Below are 11,170 nucleotides of genomic sequence, written 5' to 3' on the forward strand. Positions count from 1 at the left end.
AACTGGATACTTTTCCATCCATCCATATTCAACCACTTATCTCTGGAGTCGAGTCAAGGGGGGCGACAGTTCCAGCAGAGAGTTCCCGACTTCCCTTTCGGGGCAACATTAACCACTTCATCGTGGGGGTTCCTGAGGCATTCCAAGGCCAGCGTGGGGATATAATCCCCTATGGTTCTGTCTTCTCCATGGTCTCCTCCAATACTTTATACTTCTTCCTCATACAGGATACATCCCCATGGTGACAGTGAGGAGGGCGCCAGTGGAGGATGCCTCACAGATGAGTTGGTTCCCGTGTCTGACCGACGATTCTGACACGGACAGTAACACCTGTGTTTCTCCTCCCCCTAGGCAGGTCAGCACCAAGAAGAGGGTCGCTGTCGCCAAGAGGAAGAGAGGACCCATGGCTGGTTGGATGAAGTATGTACTGTACATCTGTTGGTCACTTGTTCTCATGTTTTTGTTACTTACTGTTACTGATACTTTTTGTGTGTTTAAGAATGTTATTTAGATCAGTGCTTCTCACAACATGTCCAGGACCCCCAAATGGATAGATATTTGGCCTCATCTGAAAATATTCTGTGCCAGGGACCCCCAGAAAATTCAAAATTATTCAATATTTTCCAAACATTTTCAGTATTTTTCAAATATTTACAAACATCGACATTTACTTGAAGTAATGTACTCAAGTACATTTTTGGAGTATTTTTTTGTTTTTGTTCATATCGGACACCACTGCGAGATGGGTCCTTGTCTTAGACAAGCTGTCAAGCTATCAAGCTTTGAGTAGTATTATTTTACAGTATTACTTTCAACTTTCTTTTGTTTTAGATAAACTTCAACCATTGTAAATAGTTATTTTGTACAAAAAGTTTTTGTTTGCAAATAATAGTGATATTGTATATTGACTATGGTTTCATGTTTTATTTTGTGCATTATGTTTTATCTTATACATTAATATATTTTTATTTAATCTTGTTATTATTTTGTACATAAAGCATTTTTTTTCATCTTTTGTTTTGTACATTGAATATGGTTTAATATTTTATTGTGTACATTCAGTACAGTATCTTTTCTTTAAAGTAAACCATAACAGTTGTAGTTTAGTAAGTAATTAAGTTTGTTATAGGTTGTGTAATAAATAATATATTTTAAATGATAATTATATATGATATATCAAGCTTCATGTCTTTATTTTCTTCTCTTTGGCTTTAGTGTGAAATATAAGCTATGAAAAGCTCTCCATTCCAATAACTGAAGATTGACAATATCAAGTGTAGGAAAATGTCTGTCTGAGATTTAGAAATGTCAGGCTTGAGGTTTGCCTGATGACAAAACAACCGTTAACCGTACTGCCTTTATGCAGACCTGGGTATGGGAGTGAAATAGTATACTAGTGGATTAGACTATATGCATGTTACCAAACAAGGCTTTGAAGCAGAAATATGGAGGTCAGGATTGATGTCACTATCAGCTACACCCTTTGACACCTGAAGGACTGAAGAATGTTAAATATTGAAGGAAACCAAAGGCAACAAGATTCACTCTTCTGTCATTTTGATGGAAGGAATTCAGTTGAGAGGGTTTATCAAAGGAAGAGATGGAGATAGATTGTAAAGTTGTGTTGACTGTGCTTATCCACACAATGGTACAGATGAGGAAAATCCAGTCCTGCATTGGGTATGTTTGAACATACTGTACACAAGGAATGTGCACAGTCTGTGAGGTCGGTACGTTACAATCAAAGCAACAGTTTACAATTATAGCTGCTGTGCTGCAGGCCATTTTGAGGAGCAATAACCAAGAAGAGGAGAAAGATGAAAAATAGGTAGAGGAGGAAGAAGACATGAGAGATACAGGATGGGCCATTAGCACACTGGTTCTCAACATCAGGTCTGAGGACCACCAGGGGTCCAAATGGGCCGTGATGCACACCAAAGTAGGCAGGCCCTACTGGCAACACAGTTCTGAGGCCCTTTCTGCAAAGGGAAAGACTTTCCAGAGAAGAAGAGAAGTTTTGTCTGTATTAAGCTTGAGGTGGTGAGAAGATGCATCCACTATTTTATGTATGCCAGACAGGCATGAAAAGAGGTACAACAGGTACTAATGGAGTCCTATAAGATGTTGTACTTTTACTGTGCTTTATATGCTTTAAACTTGCTTTTGGGGATTATGGTTTATTGTGGCTGTCATGTTACTGTTGGCCATCCTCCTCCAATTGGAAAGTACTTTAGTTTAGGTCAACTCCTGTTGTTGTTTGTATGGCCTCAAGATGTCGCTGTTAAGTAGGACATCGTCTTTATTGCGCAGAGTTTTGGATATTGACACAAATTGCAGTGTGTGTGTTACGTGAAACATTCACTTTTTCATAAAAGCTTTTAACTTGGCAGTGGTAGAAAGTAACTAATTTACTTAAGTACAATTTTGAGGTATTTTTTACTTTACTGGAGTATTTCCAATTTTCAGTACTTTTACTTCTACTCCACTACATCTCAGAGGCAAATATTATACTTTTACTCCTCTACAATTATTTGAAAACTTTAGTTACTAGTTACTTTGTAGATTTTGATTATCAATACAAAACATACATTAACCACTTCAGGCCTAAATATACTTCGACCATTTGAAAAGATCTGATCTACAAGCTCACAATGTGTTGCTTTGCAATGTGAGCTTGTAGATCTGCTATTTTCAAACGATTTATTACACATTTTGAACATTTGAAAATGGGACATTTCTGCACAATGAGTTTGAGACTGAGTACTTTTTACTTTTGGTACCTTTATTATAAGTAGGCCTACATTTTCATGCCAATATACTTTTGTACTTTTACTCAAGTAAATTCAGAATCGTGGTATTGGTACTTTTACTTTATATACAAATCTTGAGTACTTCCACCACTGATCATTCTCTGCTGTAGTGTAGACTCTACTGACGCAGCGATGTTCCTCCTCCGCGCAACAGCTCTCTGTAAGAGCACTGCTTATCATTATGATGAACTACTACTGTCTGCCATACAAGCTTCAAGCCCTCATCGCACATATACAAGGAGAAATAGGCCTTCAACTCTGCAGTATCGCATGGATCTCTTTACAGAGAAAGGGACGCCAAAGAACTAACGAGGAATACATTTTTAGGCTATTTTACGCACGGGGCTTCGATCGTCAACTAACTTTGCATTTATAGGCTATATAATGCAACACTACTATTTCGCTGTCCACGATAAGACTTATACGGATTTTTTCTTTTCTTTGAGAAAGCAGAGCCTTTTTTGACCGGACAACTTTAAGAAAAGTGTGACAGAGTCAGACTAAACGTCAGAATTGCACATTTACGCGTTTTGTGAAGTTGGAACTTTGATTGGGAAGCATGATGGTTACTGCATTAAGGATAGTGCATCTCACCACGGGTATGGTGATGGCTTTTACACTTATCAGCCAGATGGAGATCATGTGTGTTTATGGTAGGCTAAGTCTCAAAATCTCTCTCTTTTTTAATCAGACATGGTGGCATGAGGGCAATGTTGATGTGATCAAAATTGCAGTCTATATAAGCCCATGGCCCCTGGACACTTCCATAAGAGTAAGGTACTGTAGGCTTCTAAAATGTATTTGATGATGTATTGTAGAGCTACACAATTATTGTGTTCTGGTCCTGTCCATGTTGCACCTCATTCACATCAAGTAAGCCTATCATATAGCATCACATTTCTATCGCATCTTTATTTTTTTGTGGCAAAAATGTTGCAGAGAGTTGAAATTTAACATATATATATATATATATATTTTTTTAAATAAATATCTTCATTAATTTCAGTTAAGATTGACAAGTCAGAGCAGTTAGACATTTTTGAATTGTCTCCCTTTCCCCATCCCTCTCCCCACGTTGTTATCGTTTTCTTACTTTCTTTTCCAAAAAAGACAATACAAAAAAAAACTAAGAATAAAATATAATCCAGACAAACAAACATAGGCCTACATGATATCAAGCTAGGTATATTTTGACCGTTAAGTCAATGGTCATATTATTATAAAGGTATTGCGCATAAATGTCATTCCATCATGAGATGACAAAATGTCTACTTCCTCCACCACCGTTTTAACATTTAAACAGTTGTTACTGATGTATCAAAGATGAAGTATAGAGCATCAGGCCCCATAGAGCCAAAGTGCTAATAGTGCCACTCCCCCATATCCCTTGTGCTGGGACTGTTGGTGTGAGGAATGTGAGACATTCCTTCACTCTCTGCTGTGAAGGAGAGTCTTAGCACACAGTTGTCACTGGAAGGGAGAATGATGGGGTGACCATGTGTGTGTTTGCCACATGGTGATGGTCGGGGATTGTTTTCGTCCCATTGCAGATAGCACCCACGATTGGAAGTGCTGTGTCTTCATCTAGACCAGGGGGGGGTCTTCAACAGAGGGTCTGGGGACCCCTAGGGGGTCCTCAGAGGAGGGAGAGCTAGTGCATCTGCCTCAGAGTTACTACAGGGGGTCCGCCAAATCTTGGTGTGATAGGAACTTTTATTTTACATTAACCTCTTGAACCCTACCCTTTTCTAAGGAGAACTTCAGCCAAAATAGCAGATCTACAAGCTCACAATGCCTGGCGCTGCGAGGCATTGTGAGCTTGTAGATCGGCATTGTGAGCTTGTAGATCGGCTTGTAGAATCTGCGACACAATTTTATACAATATGTAGTGGGGGTCCCTGCTTCATCTCTCTCTCAGCTAAGGGGTCCTTGGCCTAAAAAACGTTGAAGACCCCTGATCTAGAGGATATCTTTGATATAAAGTGGCCTCCGCATTGAATAGGCCATTAAAGATTCCGCCAATTCTACCGCAGAAGCTCAAAAATCCAGACGTTTTTTACGCTTTAGGCAAATTTTGACCCTTAAAGGTTTAATGACATTCACTTTTACACAACATTCAAAGTCTTTGTCCTGGTCCTTCAAAAGTGTACAAAAAGTTTTAAGTGAAAATTCCATTCCAGTGATCCATGGCAGGTGTTTTTCTCTCACATTTCTAAAGCCTTTTCAACTGCAATGAAAAAAGAAATCTTTGCCTGCGGGTGTCGCTGGTGAGGGATTTTGCCTGTCAATCATCGCCTCTGCTCCGCCCCCCCCAAAGGAAAGGATAGGGGAGGGGAGGGGCGAGGAGGAGAGTGGGCGGGATTAATCGACTGTGACCTCACTGTCGAAGGGCCAAGCTCAGATTACTTTTCAGCCTAATTATTCAGAAAACCCCAGACCACAGAAAATCCACTGAATGTTCTAAGTTCAGGTTTTTTGGGTGTAATTGAGGTCATAAAACCCCAAATAAAACATTGAAAATAAAAAAAGTGAAAATGAATGTCATGATACCTTTAAAAGTTCTCTCAAACACAAAAATCAAGAATGGGTAAAAAACAAAAGAGGTGACGAAGCACTGTTACAAGAACATAGGCCCTCCTTTGTGATCCATAGGAGTCTACCAGCCTGAAACCAAGACACTGGCCCCTCCAGAAGTAGGGACTGACATAAATGAAGAGGGCCCCAAGATGAGGTGGAGGAGATGGGCATCAAGGAACAAGTCTGTGTCCCCTAGTTGGGCCGTTCGATAAGAGGGGCCACTACCGAGATCAGCACCAACTAGAGGAGTCTGACCCTGACCTGCTGACTGAGGAAGGACATGGCAACGCTACACAGATAGTGGTAGGTGAATATTGTTGTACAGTATGGTGCACTATTTATGAGCAGTTAGAGCAGAACTTAAACCCCTCAAGACCAGTGATTCTCAAGCTGTGGGGTTGACACTGGTGGGCCGTGAGGATACTGCAAGTGGGCCCCCAAATATTTTGCAAAACAAATTGTAATGATAATATTACGTCACAAAAAAAGCTTCTTTTTTTTTCTTTTAAAATTTGAACAATGGACTTCCATAAGTTACTGTCCACCACTAGCTTCAACAATAGCGTTTTCGTTTGACAGGACATTGAGCACATCTACTATACATCTAAAATGTACGGCTCAGGAGACCCTGCCAGCAGAGAGCTGTGGGTGGACATTGATGAGATGGAAGAAAGCAGCTGGAAGGTCCATGGCTTCCTGTCCACCACCCACAGACAAGCAGCGGTATGGACTCTGTTCATGAGAATAGTTTGAATCACTGTTAGTCTTTATCTTCTGTGTATAAAATGGCCAATTGGAGGAATACATGAGAAAAGTGAAAATGTATAGAAGGCAAGATTGGAATCGTCGCAATCTTAATTCAGGGAATCGATTTTCTTCCAAACAGAATAGAACTAAAGACACACTGGGTCTGAAGTCTGAACTCAATACTTGTGTGTATTTTCTTATTCTCTTATATGCATTCCTTTGCTTTCAGAGAGTGAATCTGTCCTTTGACTTTCCTTTCTATGGCCATATACTAAAGGAAATCACCGTGGCAACTGGAGGTAAGTGTTCTACGGCTACGCCACCACTCAATCTTTTGTCTGCAAATTGTGAGTGGAGAATTGTAAATGACTAAAATGTGTTGAGACATGGAATAAGGTACAGTGCAATATTTATAAATGTTTGATCGCAATACTAATACAGTAGGAGGCTTTAAGAAATTAACCTTTTTGTTTCAGTCCAGAATATCAGATGGAACCATACAATTGTACGGTCATGAAATGGTTTATATCCATTGTGTCTTCATGCCCTACAAAATAACTTAAGGTGACCTGTGTGTGTGCGTGTGTGTGCGTGTGTGTGTGTGCGTGTGTGCGCGTGTGTGTGCATGTGTGTGCTTTTTTGCGTGCTCTCCTTCACAGGTTTCATTTACACAGGAGACATCATCCATAGGATGCTAACAGCCACTCAGTATATTGCTCCTCTGATGGCGAACTTTGACCCCAGCCTATCCCAAAACTCCACTGTGCTTTACTGTGACAACGGTAAGATTAATTTAACACATACGTTACTGGGAAGACCAACATTGAAAGCAATCCACCGAAGAAATACATTTGTATTGGAGAGGGTGATGCTGTACACAGTAAAAACAATTCTTCCATTCTCAGCGTTGAATGAACACTTAAGGACCTCATATAATTTGTTGTGAGCAGTGTTGCGCTCCTGAAATAGCAGAGATCTACCGTACAAGCTCACAACGCACTGCGCTATGGAGCTCTGTAGTTCGACTGGTAAATTGGCTTGTAGTAGGTCGGGTATTTTCAGCGTGCAACACCGCAAGCAAATTCCAGCTTGAGGGTTTTGCTGCGTAGGTACACAACCTTGCATTTCATAGCATGTTGCATGTCGTTGCTGTCGAGCAGAAATTAAATAAAGAATTAAATAAAAAACATCACGTGGATGCACCTGGGACGTATCATCATTGTTGTAGCCTGGGGTCTTGCAACATACACCCTCGCCCAGGTGACCCAGCCGGGGTCGATCAAGCCCAGACTTACGTCCCAGTAGCTATCCACGGTCAGTCCTCTTAGGGAAAGACAGTCAGTCTGCTTCTCCGGAACTACTCTGCCGGGACCGGGGGAGGCTCTGGCACGTGGAGGGACTAGGCTCTGTGGATGGCCTCCTGTCCGGGCCCCTCCTTCGTCTCACCAGGTCCAGGACCTGAGCGTTGCACCAGACTCCCCCGCTCCAAACATTTCACTCCGGCGTGATGGTGTCTTGGCCGTGGTGGTACTGCAGGCTCCACTTGCGGCTTGCCTGAAAGGCCCTCCTTAAAGGCCTCACCGTGGGTTTGTTGGGCTTTTTCCTCACGGAAGACTGGGCTGGGAGCCCTACGTAAAAGCAGTGAAAATAGCCGATCTACAAGCTCACAATGCGTCGCACTCGCAACATTAGATCGGCTATTTTCATTATTTATTATTCATAAGTTACGGTTTTGGACATATGAGGTTTCCACCTAACAGCAACGATGTGTACTGATATTGTGTGCATAGGTGGACAAATTCACTGTAGGTGTGCTATCATTTCATTCATGCCTTTTCACAGGAAATATTCGCAAGCATGTTGGACAGTATCAGATGACAATCACACGCACTGCACAGCAGCATCAAATGTATTTAACATTTAAACACTGACATTTGTGTGTGTGTGTGTGTGTGTGTGTGTGTGTGTGTGTGTGTGTGTGTGTGTGTGTGTGTGTGTGTGTGTGTGTGTGTGTCAATGTCAATCAAATCTGCGACTGCGAGAGCCTCCATTCTGGGAGTGAATCGATCTCTGGACCAGTCTGAAGCTACAGGGAAAACTGGCTTTTATTCCTTTTGCAAATCACTCACTGTCCCATTCTGTCCTCTCAAATAACACTATTGGTGAGGATATTCTATTTTTCACCATTAAAGCTCGTCTACAAGTGCTGCCGACCAAGTTTAACTTGGCAACCTGGTATCCATCAGAACATGACCCACACTGTATTCTACACCCAGTACCACATGACAAAGAGACAGTCACACACATCTTAAATGGCTGCAGCTACTATAAAGGCCAGACATGATCGTCTGGTGGATCTGGTCTCAGACAGGATCAGAGAAGTACAGGAAAGGACAACAAAAATGTATAAACACAGTACTGTAAAACTAGACTGGTTTGATCACAATGACACACTTGTCAATTCACTGCAAGATATTCCAAATACCCCAGATATTGTGTTCATCAATGAAATGAGAAAAAACGTTACTATCTTCGAAATAGGCTGCCCATTTGATTTGTATATGGACATTTGTTTTACATACAAACGTATGAAATATCGGCCTTTGGTGGAACGTATTACGGCCTTGGGATATAACTGTCAACTTATTGTCCTTGTGTTTGGGAGTCTGGGCCACGTCCACAAACTTGTGCTCCGCGGCATGCAATTAGGAGGATTGCAAAAGACAAATGCAAAAAAGTTGGCTAAGTACTGTTCTGTCTCAGCTATTATGGGCAGTCTGTCTATCTGGAGAAGGCGATGTTTCATTTACCCTTGAGTGGCAAAAAAACACAACTGTTGAATTTCTGTATATAGTATGTCATCAATTCGTTATCTTTTTTCCTCTCTGTGTGTTAAGCATGTGCAGCAGTTGTATCTGGTTTGCCCGTATAATGTAACCTTCTTCTGATCAATGTTTGGATCTATCATGTATTGCACTTTTTGTGCAGATCCAAATAAAATAATTCATGTGTGTGTGTGTGTGTGTGTGTGTGTGTGTGTGTGTGTGTGTGTGTGTGTGTGTGTGTGTGTGTGTGTGTGTGTGTGTGTGTGTGTGTGTGTGTGTGTGTGTGTGTGTGGGCACAGCGTTGGTGGTGCAATGGGACCATGTTCATCTCCAGGACAGTTTTAACTTGGAAACCTTTACATTCCAGACCACCCTGCACAGTGACTTCCGTATCATCTTTGCCTACAAAGAGGTGGCACTCCTCTTCATCTTATTACATTACATTACATTAATTACTGTTATGTTATTTTTTCATAGAACTCCATTGACATCAACAACATCAGTGCAAATAATCACCCTGTTAAAGTGGGCCTCTCAGATGCATTTGTGGTGCTTCATGATTTGGAGCAGATTCCAAGTGAGTATAGCAGAATATAGAGATAAAAACTTGGATAATGTATCACTGCCATCAGAGAGAACCAAATACTTTAATTAAACTTTTGAGGGATCAATTATAAGACTGTTAATTCTGCAATTGAACTAAAACACAACAATCTGCTAAATTCGAGGTAGAATTCAATTCAAGGTTCAAGATGTTCTTCTGTCAAAAGTGATGTAATACCAACACTATGGATCTGCCCACTGTCATGTTTTCTTGGTGCAGACGTCAGGAGGAGAACCATCTATGAGTACCACAAAGTAGACATCCTAAAATCCAAGATCTCCAATTCTACAGCCATTGAGATGCTACCTCTACCCAGTAAGTCATCCATCTTTACTAACAGTAAAGTTTAGAACATGGGTCTTCAACAGGGGGTCCGGGACCCCTAAGGGGTCCTCAGAATTTCCACAGGGGGGCAACCAAATATATATTTTTTACATTAACCCTACAGTACATATTAATAGAAAAAATAAACAAAAACTTGAATTTACACAACACTGATGATAGGGCTGTCAGACAAGTCTATGAGGCTATCAATGAAATCTATGAAAAAGTTTAAATATGTAGTGGGGGTCCCTGCTTCATCTCTCTCTCAGCTAAGGGGTCCTTGGCCAGAAAAACTGTTGAAACTGTTGAAGACCCCTGGTTTAGACGCAAGCTGCACAGCTACTGTACACTATGTTATGCAAGGCTCTGTCCTTCTGCCTCTGACTCTTCTCACTCAGCGCATTGTAGTTCTCCAGCTGTGACGCATGCGTCACGTCTCAGATTGACTTAAACTGCACCTGGTGTAGCCGACTGCAAAGGTACGCAGCAATTGTTTTAAGTTCAAATGCAATCACATATTCACCTCTATCAACTCTCTATATCAACCCTGTAATTGTCTGGGATTGAGATATATTGCATATCTATAGCATTAAAAGAGAGAGAGAGAGAGAGAGCTAGGGTTTATGTGGTTAAATATAAACCTACGATATGTCCTGTTCCCCAGAAAAACACTGACTGGGGGAGGAGATGGGAAAGCCATGTTGAAATGGACAGAAACTGGGGACAAGGGAAGCAGGTGGCAGAGGGCCAATGTGTCTGTTGACCATGACCAACCATTCTGGGTAATAATGATCTTAGTATTATGATGTTCAGTACACAGCAAAATCCTCAGTGTTAAAGCTGCATTCTGTACTTTTATGTCCTGCCTGGGATTTGAACCCTGGTCTGCTCTGCCGCATGAGAGACCACATTTGTACCTCTCATTCAAGATACAATCCCAGCTTGGTCAAGGGAGAGGATTGTGCTTGTTAGCTTCCGGCGGTACTACTCATCAACCAGTAGGCGTCCTCCCTGACACCAGGGTCTCAATTTCTCAAAGGAAGAGTTGCCTACTCTTCCCTGAGTATGGAGACTTTTTTTGTTAAAAAGGTTAAAGTACTATATTCTGATAGTAATCATTGCTACAAAGCGTTTGTTCGGTCACAGGGGTCTCCCCAACTCTTTAGTAAACAGAATATAGTACATTTTCAGGTAGGTGACAAAATTTAAGCCAATCAGGAGAGGGCACTGAAAATGCATTTTCTGTTTAATAAAGAGCTGGAGAGACATGGGAGACTCCTTTT

At 41.3% G+C, this 11,170-nt stretch overlaps 1 protein-coding gene across 1 annotated transcript; it reads left to right on the plus strand.

Moving 5' to 3' along the window:
- Window positions 1-238: 238 nt before the first annotated feature.
- LOC308075551 (plexin domain-containing protein 2-like) lies at window positions 239-9,913 on the plus strand (the record flags this gene model as incomplete). Its single annotated transcript, XM_080415497.1, has 8 exons — window positions 239-410; window positions 5,584-5,690; window positions 5,967-6,110; window positions 6,364-6,433; window positions 6,794-6,916; window positions 9,259-9,371; window positions 9,437-9,536; window positions 9,783-9,913. The coding sequence occupies 8 exons, from the start codon at window positions 239-241 to the stop codon at window positions 9,911-9,913; spliced, it is 960 nt and encodes a 319-aa protein (XP_080271623.1).
- Between the last annotated feature and the right edge of the window lie 1,257 nt (window positions 9,914-11,170).

This window comes from Gymnoscopelus braueri, assembly GCF_963280865.1.
Source record: "Gymnoscopelus braueri genome assembly, chromosome: 20".
Lineage (NCBI taxonomy): Eukaryota > Metazoa > Chordata > Actinopteri > Myctophiformes > Myctophidae > Gymnoscopelus > Gymnoscopelus braueri.